Source organism: Hyperolius riggenbachi, chromosome 2 (genome assembly GCF_040937935.1).
Source record: "Hyperolius riggenbachi isolate aHypRig1 chromosome 2, aHypRig1.pri, whole genome shotgun sequence".
NCBI lineage: Eukaryota > Metazoa > Chordata > Amphibia > Anura > Hyperoliidae > Hyperolius > Hyperolius riggenbachi.
The window spans coordinates 66,447,290-66,463,370 of NC_090647.1; the positions used below are offsets into that span (position 1 = coordinate 66,447,290).

The following is a 16,081-nucleotide window of genomic DNA, read 5'->3' on the forward strand; positions in this document are numbered from 1 at the left end:
CAGTGATAGAAATACCACTTCTCTTTTAATAGGAGGCCTGCTTCCCCTTCATCATTGTCTAGACTAGAGATGGGCCAAACCTCCGATTCATAAACTTCAATGGAGAGGCGACCTTCCTCCTCGCTCCTCCTGGAGGGAGGAGGAGGGTCTTGTCTTCCAGGGAATTGTAGGATTTCAAAAGCCAGCTTACATACATTGGCCGGGAATGGAACCCAGGTCTACCGCGAGGTAGGCTGCTATCCTAACCATTATACCACCAACACGACACACTACAATGCTACATGCTGAAGCACTCCTTGCCACCTTTTTCAACCTCTCTCCACTTCAGCTTACCAAAAGGATCACAAGGGTACGCCAAATCTATTACCTTGCCTAGGGTCCCATTAGTTACACCTTTAAAAGGAACCTAAACTGAGAAGGATATGGATTTTTCCTTTTAATATAATACCAGTTGCCAGACTCTCCTACTGACCCTGTGTCTCTAATACTTTTAGCCACAACAAGCATGCAGATCAGGTGCTCTGACTGAAGTCAGACTGGATTAGCTGCATGCTTGTTTCAGGTCTGTGATTCAGCCACTACTGCAGCCAAAGAGATCAGCAGGACTGACAAGCAACTGGTATTGTTTAACCTTCCTGGCGGTAAGCCCGAGCTGAGCTCGGGCTATGCCGCCGGAAGGCACCGCTCAGGCCCCGCGGGGCCGATTTGCATAATTTTTTTTTGCTGCACGCAGCTAGCACTTTGCTAGCTGCGTGCAGTGCCCGATCGCCGCCGCTACCCGCCGATCCGCCGCTATCCGTCGCGCCGCAGCCGCCCCCCCCCAGACCAATCAGTGCCAGGCAGCTCTATGGGGTGGATAGGAATCCCCTTTGACGTCACGACGTCGATGACGTCGGTGACGTCATCCCGCCCCGTCGCCATGGCGACGGGGGAAGCCCTCCAGGAGATCCCGTTCTTTGAACGGGATCTCCTGATCGCCGATCGCCGGAGGCGTTCGGAGGGGCTGGGGGGATGCCGCTGAGCAGCGGCTATCATGTAGCGAGACTTTGTCTCGCTACATGAAAAAAAAATAAAAAAATAAAAAAAAAAAGATTTGCTGCCCCCTGGCGATTTTTTAGCAAACCGCCAGGAGGGTTAAAAGGAAACATCCATATCCTTCTCAGTTTAGTTTCCCTTTAATCCATCTCTGTGTATGAACTGAATAAACCAGAGACCTGGATGTACTGTATTATGTGTGTTTTAGCATATTTGTTTGTACTCACCTGTCTTTGAAGAATAAAAGTTCATTCCCTAAAAGTGTTACAGCATCAAACGACAAGTTAGGGTCACAGTGAGCCGGTTTTGGTGGCTGAGGTAGTCCAGACTTCTCTTGCCCAGAAGTTTTGGTTCCTGCAACAGAATTACAGACATATATATATATATATATATATATATATATATATATATATATATATATATATATATATATATATATATCATGTATATATCTATGTAACCCTGGTTATACCTTGTACAAGTTACAGGTGCAGTTATATTTAGTCACTTGTAACAGTGGATAATTAGTGAACATCTACAGGTAGGATTATAGCACCTAGAGTAAAGCAAGCCCCAGCAAAACATCTTTGAAAGTGCTACCGAGGCTTCCTATTGGTCTTTAACAGACCAATGGGAATCCACCCTGTGGAGAAGGATTATCAGCCAGTCGGGAACTACTGTGCAGCCCCCTTTCACACTTCCATGGTCAGGAGCATTTTGTGCAAGCGCAGTTAGTTAAGATTTAAAGGCTGTAACTGCACTTGAGCTATCAGGGGGAACGCCTGCATACACACGGGCCACGCATGCATACACAGGGGCCCACAACTAGTGTTGGGCGAACAGTGTTCGCCACTGTTCGGGTTCTGCAGAACATCACCCTGTTCGGGTGATGTTCGAGTTCGGCCGAACACCTGACGGTGCTCGGCCAAACCGTTCGGCCACATGGCCGAACTAAGAGCGCATGACCGAACGTTCCCCGAACGTTCGGCTAGCGCTGTGATTGGCCGAACGGGTCACGTGGTTCGGACCCGAACGCGCTCTGATTGGCCGAACGGTCACGTGGTTCGGGTAAATAAATACCCGAACCACGTCATATCTCCGCCATTTGTCTGTGGGTTTAGCTTTGGGTAGGCAGGCAGGGTAGTTCGCGCTCCAGCCACGCTAGCCAGGGTCCCCCCTGTCATTGTGTCACTGCTGGGAACAGTAGTACACCGCTTGCTCAGCCACACTATATAGCATTCTGTTTACTGCCACTCTGTGTACCTCGCTCAGCCACACTATATAGCATTCTGTTTACTGCCACTCTGTGTCTGCTGGGAATAGTAGTACACCGCTTGCTCAGCCACACTATATAGCATTCTGTTTACTGCCACTCTGTGTACCTCGCTCAGCCACACTATATAGCATTCTGTTTACTGCCACTCTGTGTCTGCTGGGAATAGTGGTACACCGCTCGCTCAGCCACACTATATAGCATTCTGTTCACTGTTCTGTGTCTGTTTGGAATAGTGGTACACCGCTCGCTCAGCCACACTATATAGCATTCTGTTTACTGTTCTGTGTCTGCTGGGAATAGTGGTACACCGCTCGCTCAGCCACACTATATAGCATTCTGTTTACTGTTCTGTGTCTGCTGGGAATAGTGGTACACCGCTCGCTCAGCCACACTATATAGCATTCTGTTTACTGTTCTGTGTCTGCTGGGAACAGTAGTACACCGCTCGCTCAGCCAGAGTATATAGCATTGTGTTTACTGCCACTCTGTGTACACCGCTCAGCCAGACTATATACCATTGTTTACTGACACTCTGTGTACACCGCTCAGCCAGACTATATACCATTGTTTACTGACACTCTGTGTACACCGCTCAGCCAGACTATATACCATTGTTTACTGCCACTCTGATTCTGCTGGGAACAGTAGTACACCGCTCGCTCAGCCAGACTATATAGCATTGTGTTTACTGCCACTCTGTGTACACCGCTCAGCCAGACTATATACCATTGTTTACTGACACTCTGTGTACACCGCTCAGCCAGACTATATACCATTGTTTACTGAAACTCTGTGTACACCGCTCAGCCAGACTATATACCATTGTTTACTGCCACTCTGATTCTGCTGGGAACAGTAGTACACCGCTCGCTCAGCCAGACTATATAGCATTGTGTTTACTGACACTATATAGCAGACTATATAGCATTGTGTGTACACCGCTCAGCCAGACTATATACCATTGTTTACTGACACTCTGTGTACACCGCTCAGCCAGACTATATACCATTGTTTACTGCCACTCTGATTCTGCTGGGAACAGTAGTACACCGCTCGCTCAGCCAGACTATATACCATTGTTTACTGACACTCTGTGTACACCGCTCAGCCAGACTATATACCATTGTTTACTGCCACTCTGATTCTGCTGGGAACAGTAGTACACCGCTCGCTCAGCCAGACTATATACCATTGTTTACTGCCACTCTGATTCTGCTGGGAACAGTAGTACACCGCTCGCTCAGCCAGACTATATACCATTGTTTACTGACACTCTGTGTACACCGCTCAGCCAGACTATATACCATTGTTTACTGCCACTCTGATTCTGCTGGGAACAGTAGTACACCGCTCGCTCAGCCAGACTATATAGCATTGTGTTTACTGCCACTCTGTGTACACCGCTCAGCCACACTATATAGCATTGCGTACTCTGCCAGTCAGTGTGTATATTGCTGGGATCAGTAATACTCCACTCACCGTCAACCACTATATGAGCTCAACATGAGTTCCCCAGAGACCTCCGCTGTGAGCAGCACTCCCAACAACAGCAACAGCCAACGCCCCACGCAAGCTATAACATCCACCCCAGCAGCCAGTGGTCAGCAGCAGCCCTCCCCGGAGGAGAACGTTGTGTCCATCAGTCCGTCGCCAGAGCGATTAATGAGGGCTGCCATTGAGGAGATGATGGGGCCTGATGTGGAGGAGGAGGTCTGGCTCAGGCCAGCATCCCAAGTTAATGTTGAGGACGATGAGGGGTCTGTGTCTGGGGATGTTGGGGTGGCAGAGGTGGTGGGTGGGTCAGACTCAGGAGAAGAGTTGTATGATGAGGATGATGATCGGGACCATCTGTATGTGCCTCAGAGTCCGACCCCGGAAAACATGTTGTATCGTGTGTTTAGGTACTAAAATCTGCGTTCCCTCCCAGTAGTGTTGGGCGAACAGTGTTTGCCACTGTTTGGGTTCTGCAGAACATCACCCTGTTCGGGGTGACTATATAGCAGACTATATAGCATTGTGTTTAATGCCACTCTGTGTACACGGCTCAGCCACACTATATAGCATTGTGTTTACTTCCACTCTGTGTCTGCTGGGAACAGTAGTACACCGCTCACCCGCCACTGTATAGCATTGTGCTCTGTGTCACTGCTGACAATAGTGGTACACCGCTCACCCACCACTGTATAGCATTTCTGTACTGCCACTGTACTGCTGCCAGTCAGCGTGTACTTTAAGGATAAGTGAAATGAGGAAGAAATCCGGTGAAAGAGGGAGGGGCAAGGGAAGAGGTGTTTCCCCTGACGGTTCACGTACAGGCCACAGGGGAGCACCCAAGAAAACCCACTCAATACTGCCCATGTTGTCCAGGACAACAACCCTCACAGATCCAAAAGAACAGGACCAGATAATTACTTGGATGACCTCTCAAGCGTCCAGCAGTGGGTTAAGCAGCACCAGCACATCACGCACGAGGTCCGAGTCCTCAGCCAGTTAAAGTCTGGGCTTTCTTTGAAGACTGCACTGAGGATGTTACCATGGCGATTTGCAAGGTGTGCAAGACCCGCCTGAGCAGGGGGAAAAGTATTAACAACCTCTCCACCACCAGCATGAGCCGCCACATTCTATCCAAACATCCCACTCTGTGGGCAAACGCGGCAGGACAGGGTACCACCAGCAACACTGCCTCCCTTGGGTTCACCAGACTCACCACCAGACCCGCCTCAGCAGCAGCAGTAGCCCAGCCATTGCGTGGTTCACAACATTCACAAACATCAGACGATGCTGACACTGTCACTTTCCGGACTAGTGCTCTTGAGGTCTCCCAGTGTTCATCAAACACAACAACCAACAGCCCTTCGGTGTGCAGCGCTACGGTTGAGTTGTCTGTCTCTGAGATGTTTGAGCACAAGAGGAAATTGCCAGCAAATGACCCCCGGGCCGTGGCAGTAACAGCCAGCCAGCATAGCCAAGCTTCTGGCCTGCGAAATGCTGCCATATCGAGTGGTGGAGACAAACAGCTTCAAGGGCATGATGTCAGTGGCCATCCCACGTTACGTGGTTCCCAGCCGCTACCACTTTGCGCGCTCTGCAGTGCCTGAGTTGCATGAGCACGTGGTCAGCTAAATAACCCGAAGCTTGAAGAATGCCGTTGCCTGCAAGGTTCACCTCACCACTGACACCTGGACGAGTGCGTTCGGCCAGGGTCGATACATCTCCCTTACCGCGCACTGGGTGAACCTTGTGGAGCCTGGCAGCGATTCCTCACCTGCTACGGCGCGGGTGTTGCCCACGCCGCAAACAGCTGGATAACAACAGCAGCACCTACCTCTCTGACTCCTTCTCCTCCAACGCATCTCAAAGCTGTACCTCATCCGGAAATGCTAACCCAGCACCAGCAGCAGTAGGATCGTGGAAGCAGTGCAGCACAGCTGTTGGCATGCGTCAGCAAGCGTTGCTGAAGCTGATCTGCCTTGGGGATAAGCAGCACACAGGGGAGGAAATTTGGAGGGGAATAAAGGAACAGACGGATTTGTGGCTGGCACCGCTGGACCTGAAACCGGGCATGAAGCTAGACACCTGGCACGAACTGGCAATGTACGCAATAGAGGTGCTGGCTTGCCCGGCAGCCAGCGTTATGTCGGAACGCTGTTTCAGTGCTGCCGGAGGCATCATCACAGATCGGCGTATCCGCCTCTCCACAGAAAATGCAGACCGTCTGACTCAAATTAAAATGAATCAATCCTGGATTGGAAACGACTACGCAACACTCCTGGACCCCAACCAAGTAACATGACCGATGAACATCTGGGATGGTTTAGCGTTTCCGGTCCCTGTTTATTGAACCTCTCATCTGTATTACATTTATGACTGCATGGCGGCAAAAAGCATTGCTGCTATATCCGCACGCTTTTTGTCCTCATGCAAGGCCTGGGTTGTTGTGTCTCACAAAGCGTGGCCTTCTCCTCCTGCGCCTCCTCCTGTTCCATCACGTGTGCTGCTGCTGCTGCTGCTGCTGCTGGGTTACCGTTGCCGGTCCCTGTTTATGGAACCTCTTATCTTTATTACATTTATGACTACATGGCGGTACAAAGCATGCTATCCGCACGCTTTTTGTCCTCATGCAAGGCCTGGGTTGTTGTGTCTCACAAAGCGTGGCCTTCTCCTCCTGCGCCTCCTCCTGTTCCATCACGTGTGCTGCTGCTGCTGCTGCTGCTGCTGGGTTACCGTTGCCGGTCCCTGTTTATGGAACCTCTTATCTTTATTACATTTATGACTACATGGCGGTACAAAGCATGCTATCCGCACGCTTTTTGTCCTCATGCAAGGCCTGGGTTGTTGTGTCTCACAAAGCGTGGCCTTCTCCTCCTGCGCCACCCTCCTCCTGTTCCATCACGTGTGCTGCTGCTGGGTTAGCATTACCGGTCCCTTTTCCTGGAACCTCTTATATGTATTACATTTATGACTGCATGCCGACAAAAAGCATGTTACCTGTGCAAAGAAAACAGACATTTCCCGCATTTAAAAGACAGTTTTCCCTTTGAAACTTTAAAATCGATTTTCTCAAAAACTATAAGCTCTTTTTGCTAAATTTTTTTTCCTCTTGTACCCACTCCCAAGGTGCACATACCCTGTAAATTTGGGGTATGTAGCATGTAAGGAGGCTTTACAAACCACAAAAGTTCGGGTCCCCATTGACTTCCATTATGTTCGGAGTTCGGGTCGAACACCCGAACATCGCGGCCATGTTCGGCCTGTTCGGCCCGAACCCGAACATCTAGATGTTCGCCCAACAAACCTGGCTGGATCACGGACTCCCCTGTGGCTAAATGAAGGAGCCCGGACTGACAAGGAGGGAGGTAATGGAATATGGGGGGGCTGGAGGAAACCCCAGGTAAGTATGAATCCTATTGTTTTAAATTTCTCACGTTTAGATTTAAAGTGTACCTGAGGCGATATGTGACACGATGAGAATCATTTGTATGTACAGTACAACACATATTAATAACCAGGCTGTTTTACTTGTTTTATTTTGCTGCCTGGATGAGTTAATTATTAGGCATGGAAGTGACAGCTTCTATCTTGTTGGTACCTTGTCGAGAATACAGTAAACATCACTGATAAGAAAATTATAGTCATTAAAGTTTGCATGCAGAATACAACTTCTGAGGACAGGGAGAGATAAAAAAAAAGGTCAACAGTTCATGTATTTTAAAGTGGCCCTGAACTCTTGCCCAGGACAGAAGGAAAAGATAGAGAAATGCACCCTGTATGTATTTAGAGTTTAATTCCCCCTCATTTCTGTCTAATCACAAGTTGTAATTTGATCTGTCCTCTGTGTCACATGACTGTCACAGCAAAGATGGCAGATAAGCCCATCTGAAAGCACAGGATGTTAACAATATGTCTGCCTCCATGAATCAGGAAGTAGAAACTGTGCAGATTTATTTTAGGATTTGTATCAGGGGTAACAAATAAATGTTTTTTGTTTAAAGGTTATTATGCTGCCGTGTATCTCTTAGAGCAGAGATGAGCTCTGACTGAGTTCAGGTTCACTTAACTCTGGGATTCTTAACAGGCTGTTGCTGATTATAGACAGTAAAACATTCAACCTACTTTGTAAATATAACAGAAAACAATGGGATACTTTAAAAAGTCATTTTTAGGAGTAGGAGGATAAATATAATTGTTTATCATGGATGCTCAAAAAAACGTATTCGGATAAAATCCGAATTGGTTTTATTCGGAGTTGATCCAGGTAATTAAATCACCTATACGGGTGGGCGAGGAGGGGGTTCATCTTACCCATCAGACGTCTTCTTTGTTCCGTCCCTCGGCACCTCCCATGATGCGTTCCAAGCTGCGGTCACATGATTATAAACACTTCCTCCTTCCGGGTTGAAGGAGGAAGTGTTTGTAGTCACATGACGCGCTTGGAACGCATTGTGGGAGGCGCCGTGGGACGGATTAAAGAAGACGTCTGATGGGTAAGATTAACCCGTCCCCCCTTCCCCCTCGCCCACCCGCACAGGTGCTTTAATTACCTGGATGAAATCAAACCTATTCAGATTTCGTTCGGTGATCATCACGGTTGTTTATGTCATCAGCTTATTTTCACCTCAGGTTCACTTTAAAGATTAAAAAATTAACACACTGTAAAGAAGGAGCTGAACAGGATTTCGGAGCATACCGTACAATGATTGGATCCCTTTCACATCATCTTTGGGCAGCTGAAATCCAAGGGGGTGTTGATATTTGTAAGTGGGGTACATCAAAGCAGAAGGATCACTGGAATGGCCAAGCCCCAAGGCGTGGCCAAATTCATGGGCAGCCACCGTGAATAGATTGAATCCTGCAACAAGTTCCAAAGTGAGACTTGAGTCATAGACATCAAAAAGAAGGTTTGAAGGGCGCTGCTCTTATCAATCAAATGCACAAACCAATTCCACTCTATCCTGCCACCCGTCTCTCAGGAGTAGGGATAGTCCCTTAATCTCCTCCACATAGAACAGGGGCGGGGACTACATTGCCAAAATGTCAAGAAGAGAGAGTCAGTGGATCTTTAATTTAAAGAGACTCTGAAGCGAATCTAAATTCACGTTTTTAACTTTTATTAATGTTCAGCACTATAGCTACTAGCTAGTGCTAAACTGCCGCATCCCCGTGGCAAAATGAGGGGTTTATACCCCCCAAATCCCCTCTGCTAAATGTGGGGAGCGCTTCCTGCTTGAGGCAGAGCTTCAATCCCCGCTGATCACTGCTTCTCCCCGCCCCTCTCAATCTTCCTTCACTGAGAGGGGCGGGGAGAGGCGGAGATCCGCTGGCAGATTGACGCGCATGGAGGCAGAGCTACAGCCCTAAGCTCTGCCTCCATGGGCAGCAACCCAGAAAGTTGTGGATTTTGCATAGGGGATTTGGGGGGTGTAAAACCCTCATTTTGTTGTGGGGCTGCGGCGGTTTAGCACTAGCTATAGTGCTTAATATTAATAAAAGCTAAAAACGTGAATTTAGACTCGCTTCAGAGTTTCTTTAAATACTATGACTCCGAAGGGGTTAAATGAAGAATGGGAGATTTTTGGCTTTTTTAGGTAAGAATGTGACTGCCACCTGATTCCTGGGGGCCACCTGATAGTAAATAGTTCTGGAGGATGAATTAGCCACAGAGTAGAATGAATTATTGTTAGAAAATGCTGCAGAATAATGGTTCAGTATGAGTAAAAATGGACATTTAAAAACAAGACAGGACACGGGAAGGAAGAGGTGGAGTTTGGACAGCTCCTTCACTGTGGTTCAGTACAACCAAGCCATATCTGACATTAGCGCAGGAAGACAGCATTGCAACTCCTCCCAGCCAGGTAATCACAAATGAATAATGGAAAAAGAGTTTATGTGTAATGCCTTAATACAAGTGCTAAGTAGGGATGGCCCAGCCTTGGAGAACTCATGGAGAAGCACATGACCAGTTTGATCAGCTGATAGATGTGTAAGGCTCTGATTTGCTGGTCATGATCATGTGTTAAACCAGGAAGTCATCACAGCAAATCAGAGGCTTATAAATCTATCAGCTGATCAAACTGATCATGTGCTTCTCCATGAGTTTTCCAAGGCTGAGCCATTTCTAGTGCTAAGGTGCTAGTGATGCGTGAACATGGCCATTTTAATTTCACCATCACTTTTGTGAAAATATCTAATTTCTCCACAGATGAGAGTATTCACAAAAATATATGGATGTGACAAAACACATTTTCACATAGAAGAGAACATGCGTAAAAATATATGTGCATGCACAAGAAAACACATTTTCACCATATGGATTAAAGTCTATAGACATGAGAAAAAAACTTTCTAAAGGAGTGCTCCCTTTTGCAAAAATGTGTTTCTCACAAAAAAAGCCATTATACTGTATTTTCACAAAACTAATCGAATTAGGCAATAATGCCATTTTTGTTACGCAAATGGTGAAAATTGAAATTGATTCCCATAAAGGCACATGTTAGTTCCACCACTAGAAAGCAGTAGATAGCCCTGGGGCAGCCATATAAATCTATGATTGCTGGAAAATAACATTACTAGCATGACCGGATGGATTTGAGGCAAGACCGCAAAGGCCATGGCCTAGGGCTCCAGGAAGAAAGGGGCGGGCAGAGGGATGCCGCACTCAGGCAGTTAAACTGCCAAACATGAAAACCACAGCAGTCACAAACCCAGTCAGCGGCCCCCTGCTTCCAGAGGGGCAAGCAGTAGAACAGCGCAACAATAGGAACAGCACAGAATGGGGGAAGCACAGGACCAGGGTAGTACACAGGATGGGGGGAGCACAAGACGAGAGCACAGGACCAGAAAACAAACGAGACAGGGGGAGCACACAGGATGGGTGGTGCAGAGGACGGTGCTGTGGGGAGGGGGGGGGGCAGGGTAGGTGACAGTGGGCCTTGGGCAGTGATTTGTGCAAATCCAGCCCTGAATACTAGTCATAGGTGCCATGTTAATCTGTCTTTGGTGAAAGTTTGGTTTCACCTGGTACTGTCAGAACCTTACTTACTGCTGAACCGCCCGCTGCCCGGCCTCCCTCAACGCGTCACTCTCCGGACTCCTCCTCCTCAGTCACTCACTTCACAGTGCCGCCCACTGCCAGCCACCCACTACCACCGGACCGGTACTTCCTGAAACTTTTGTATGGGGAAGCGGGCAGAGGGGGGAGCGCTAGCGGAGGGGGTGGGGGTAATTTCTGACCCCCCCCCCCCCCCGCGATCGGGGCATGCTCCCCCCTTATGCCTGCGACCCCATAGGGGGGCAGTATTCGGCCGAACAGGGCCCTCTTCGGCCGAACAGGGGCCCTGTTCGGCCCTGTTCGGCGGCCAATTAGTAGTTCGGGGCGAACCCGAACTTAAAAGGCCGAACACCATCAGGTGTTCGGCCGAACTCGAACATCACCCGAACAGGGTGATGTTCTGCAGAACCCGAACAGTGGCGAACACTGTTCGTCCAACACTAGTATGGACTGGTTAACCTTGGATTGTGCATTGCCTTGGTGTCTGAGAAGAGGTTTTAACAGGACATGCTTTTTTATGAAGATAATCATCTCACATACACACCATTTGCTCCTGATGTCCACCTTTCTGCATTGTCAAAGTGAGTATCTCCTCCGAGGCCATCTCCTGGGGCAAATGCATGTGCCAGAGTTCCTCTAGGCCCATCAAATGGATAGGAGTCACCATGATCTAAATACAGAATATTATGACTAGAAAGAATAAATGGTCATGTTATTGCACATTTACAGTCATCGTCATGTTTGTTTTTAAGTTACATATTTACATTATGGCCAAAACCCAAAGTGTGGCAAATTCTGTAATTTGTTGCTGATTCCGGAAATGGCTAAGTGATCTGGCCAAGATCCGATGTACCAGAAATGAGGACTGTACCTCATACTTTGGCCAGCCAGTGTCGGATTTTGGCAGAATTCTGTACTTTGACTGCACATTTAAGAACAACCTTGGGAAGTTCACAAAATTGCTGGACAGCCAGCCAATACCCACTTTTACCAACTTCTGGGTTTCCTGAATAAGAGAATCCTCACCTTTCTCAGTCACACAGCACAATGTTAGTAGCAAGTAGGGTATTGTTCTCAGTAAAAGCCAAGCAGGATTTGTGCCAAACCATCGCACCACCCACCACATCTGCACCCTGGACACCCTTATCAAGCACCATGTACACAGGCCTAGGAAGGGAAAAAGGTTTGCTTGCTTTGTTTACTTTAAAAAAGCTTTTGACTCAGTGTAGCACCCAGGTTTGTTCCTGACTCATAGAGAGTGGAAAAGGAGGGAAAACATACAATGTCATCAAGAGATCATACACCAGAGCTCATACACAGTGTCATCAAGAGCTCATACACTAACTGCAGTGTAAAAGTGAATGGGAAAATAACACCTTTTTTCCCCCCAGGGACAGGGGGTGAGACAGGGTTGCAGCCAGAGTCTAACTCTTTTCAACATATACAGGATCTCAAAAAATTAGCATACTGTGATAAAGTTCATTATTTTCTGTAATGTACTGATAAACATTAGACTTTCATATATTTTAGATTCAATTACACACAACTGAAGTAGTTCAAGCCTTTTATTGTTTTAATATTGATTATTTTGGCATACAGCTCATGAAAACCCAAAATTCCTTTCTCAAAAAATTAGCATATTTCATCCGACCAAGAAAAGAAAAGTGTTTTTAAAACAAAAAAAAGTCAAGCTTCAAATAATTATGTTCAGTTATGCACTCAATACTTGGTCGGGAATCCTTTTGCAGAAATGACTGCTTCAATGCGGCGTGGCACTGCTCAGGTGTTATAGAGGCCCAGGATGCTTCGATAGTGGCCTTAAGCTCATCCAGAGTGTTGGGTCTTGCGTCTCTCAAATTTTTCTTCACAATATCCCACAGATTCCCACAGAGTTGGCAGGCCAATTGAGCACAGTAATACCATGGTCAGTAAACCATTTACCAGTGGTTTTGGCACTGTGAGCAGGTGCCAGGTCGTGCTGAAAAATGAAATCTTCATCTCCATAAGGCTTTTCAGCAGATGGAAGCATGAACCCACTTTTGAACCAGAAACAGCGGCAGAAGCGCCTGACCTGGGCTACAGAGAAGCAGCACTGGACTGTTGCTCAGTGGTCCAAAGTACTTTTTTTCGGATGAAAGCAACTTTTATATGTCATTCAGAAATCAAGGTGCCAGAGTCTGGAGGAAGACTGGGGAGAGGGAAATGCCAAAATGCCTGAAGTCCAGCCTCAAGTACCCACAGTCAGTGATGGTCTGGGGTGCCATGTCAGCTGCTGGTGTTGGTCCACTGTGTTTTATCAAGGGCAGGGTCAATGCAGCTAGCTATCAGGAGATTTTGGAGCACTTCATGCTTCCATCTGCTGAAAAGCTTTATGGAGATGAAGATTTCATTTTTCAGCATGACCTGGCACCTGCTCACAGTGCCAAAACCACTGGTAAATGGTTTACTGACCATGGTATTACTGTGCTCAATTGGCCTGCCAACTCTCCTGACCTGAACCCCATAGAGAATCTGTGGGATATTGTGAAGAGAAAGTTGAGAGACGCAAGACCCAACGCTCTGGATGAGCTTAAGACCGCTATGGAAGCATCCTGGGCCTCCATAGCACCTGAGCAGTGCCACAGGCTGATTGCCTCCATGCCACGTCGCATTGAAGCAGTCATTTCTGCAAAAGGATTCCCGACCAAGTTTTGAGTGCATAACTGAGCATATGACCTTTTTTGTTTTAAAAACACTTTTCTTTTTTTGGTCGGATAAAATATGCTAATTTTTGGAGATAGGAATTTTGGGTTTTCATGAGCTGTATGCCAAAATCATCGATATTAAAACAATAAAAGGCTTGAACTACTTCAGTTGTGTGTATTTGAATCTAAAATATATGAAAGTCTAATGTTTTTCAGTACATTACAGAAAATAATGAACTTTATCACATTATGCTAATTTTTTGAGAAGATCCTGTGTATAAATAAATTGGCCTCTGCCCTAGAGGCCTCACAAGGACCAGGACTCACCCTACACTAAACAACAGTGAAGTTCCTACTGTTCGCAGATGACCTATTATTGCTATCAACAACAAAGAGCGGTCTACAAGACAGCCTGAAAATCTTGGAGAAATTCAGCACAACGTAGGCACTCCCAATTAATCTAAAGAAAAACAAAACCATTGTGTTCCACAGGAAAAACCACAAAGTCAGCCCAGAGCCCATCCTTTACACTCAATGACTGTGAAATCAATAGAACTGACGAATACACTTACCTTGGTCTAGAAATCAACCAATCTGGAAGCCTTAAGTCAGCCAAGGAGGCCCTAAAAGCCAAAGCACAACAAACGTTCTATGTACCGCCTTAATCCACTGGTAAAGGTCTGGCTGAAAGCCTTTGACAGTGTCATCACCCCAATCCTACTCTACATAAGTGAAGTATGGGGTACCATTACCTACCCAGATTAATCAAAATGCGAATCTAGTAGTGCAGAAATATTCCACCGTGAATTCTGCAAACACCTCCTCCATGTCCATTGGGGAACCTCAAAAATTGCCTGATGAGCTGGGTAGATTCCCATTACTGCTTGAGATACAGAATAGAGTGCTGACCTACTGGGCCCACTTACAGAGCAGCAGGCCTGACTCACCCCACTACAAAGTCTATGCTCTCTACAAAAAAAGATCCACCGGGTCTAACAAGAGCCCAGATAAAGCACACCACAGCCATATTTATGTAGATAAACAGTTACAGAAGCTAACCATATACCATTCCCTACAGAGAGAATATACAATGGCCCCATACCTGGAAAATCTCCAAAACTCTCAAAAAGAGAGGAAAATCTTGAGTGTCTACAGGATGAGCACTAACAACCTGGAAATCGAGTCTGGGAGACACAGATGTACAAACCCAGGGGGAATAGACTATGCCAACACTGCGAGCAGAAGATATTTGAGAATGAGAATCACTTCCAGCTGCACTGCCCCAAATATACTGCAGCCAGAGAAACCTCCTTTATGGAATTGATGGATCTATTTCCAGACTTTCACACATTAGTGCCAGTGAATGAGAGAAAACTCTACATTCTACTAGGCGAAGAGGAATCCATAGTGACAATCGCTGCACACTATGTCATGGCATGCCAGAGACTGAGAGGAGCATAACGGAACTGTAAACCTCAACATGTCCATGGACTGCACACCCATTATTATTATTATTATTATTTATTGTATTTATAAAGCGCCAACATATTACGCAGCGCTGCACAATAGATAAATGGGTTAACATACAGGTAGAACATACGGAAACTCACAACAAAACAAGATCATGCAAATGATTTGATAACAATACAGTGTCATAGGTCAAGATAGAGACTGTTCGAGTCTACAAGAACGGTGGTTGTGAGTAAGATTGCATAATCAAGCTGGATACATTAGGGAGGAGGGCCCTGCCAGAGGCTTACAATCTAAAGGGTGGGGTGGAGACAATAGGTGCGTCTTTTGAGAGGGGGTCTAACAGAACATATTATGATACTGGTGTAGGGGGGTATGCGAGCGTGAAGAGGTGAGTCTTGAGAGCTTGTTTGAAGGTATTAAAGGTGGGGGCGAGTCTGACGGCTGGTGGGAGAGAGTTCCAGAGAGTAGGGGCAGCCCTGGTGAAGTCCTGCAATCGTGCGTGTGACTGAGTTATGCGTGGTGCGACTAGGCGCAGGTCATTGGAGGATCGGAGGGGGCGGGCTGGTATGTGCCTGTGGACCAAATCGAAGATGTAGGTCGGGCAGATCTTGTGCACTGATTTGTAGGCCAAGCACAGGATTTTGAAATTGATCCTAAAGCTGATAGGGAGCCAGTGTAGTGCTTTACAGAGCGGAGTTGTAGAGGCACTGCGGTGAGAAGAATGTATCAGTCTGGCTGCCGAATTCATTACCAATTTAAATGGGTCAGTACGGTTAGAGGGGAGGCCAGATAAAAGAGAATTGCAGTAGTCTAGGCGGGAGATGACAAGGGCATGGATAAGGAGTTTAGTGGTGTCAAGTGACAGGTAGGAGCGGATCTTGGAGATGTTGCGGAGGTGGAAGTTGCAGGATCTGACAATACCTTGGATGTGGGCTGTAAAGGAAAGTTCAGAGTCCAGAGTAACGCCTAGACAGCGGGCTTGGGAGGTAGGGTGGATAGTAGTATTTTCAATAGTGACGTGCAGACCCCTACCCCACCTTCTTTCAAGTTCCCCCTTTTCCACTT

At 47.0% G+C, this 16,081-nt stretch overlaps 1 protein-coding gene across 1 annotated transcript in view; it reads right to left on the reverse strand.

The window, feature by feature from the left end:
• Window positions 1-16,081, reverse strand: part of LOC137543872 (matrix metalloproteinase-20-like) — a 51,857-nt gene that overhangs the window by 14,661 nt on the left and 21,115 nt on the right. The window contains exons 4-6 of the mRNA XM_068264944.1: window positions 11,404-11,529; window positions 8,499-8,660; window positions 1,263-1,389 (exon numbers count right to left, since the gene is read on the reverse strand). Coding sequence (XP_068121045.1) covers window positions 1,263-1,389; window positions 8,499-8,660; window positions 11,404-11,529 — 415 coding nt within the window. The remainder of the gene's footprint in view (window positions 1-1,262; window positions 1,390-8,498; window positions 8,661-11,403; window positions 11,530-16,081) is intronic.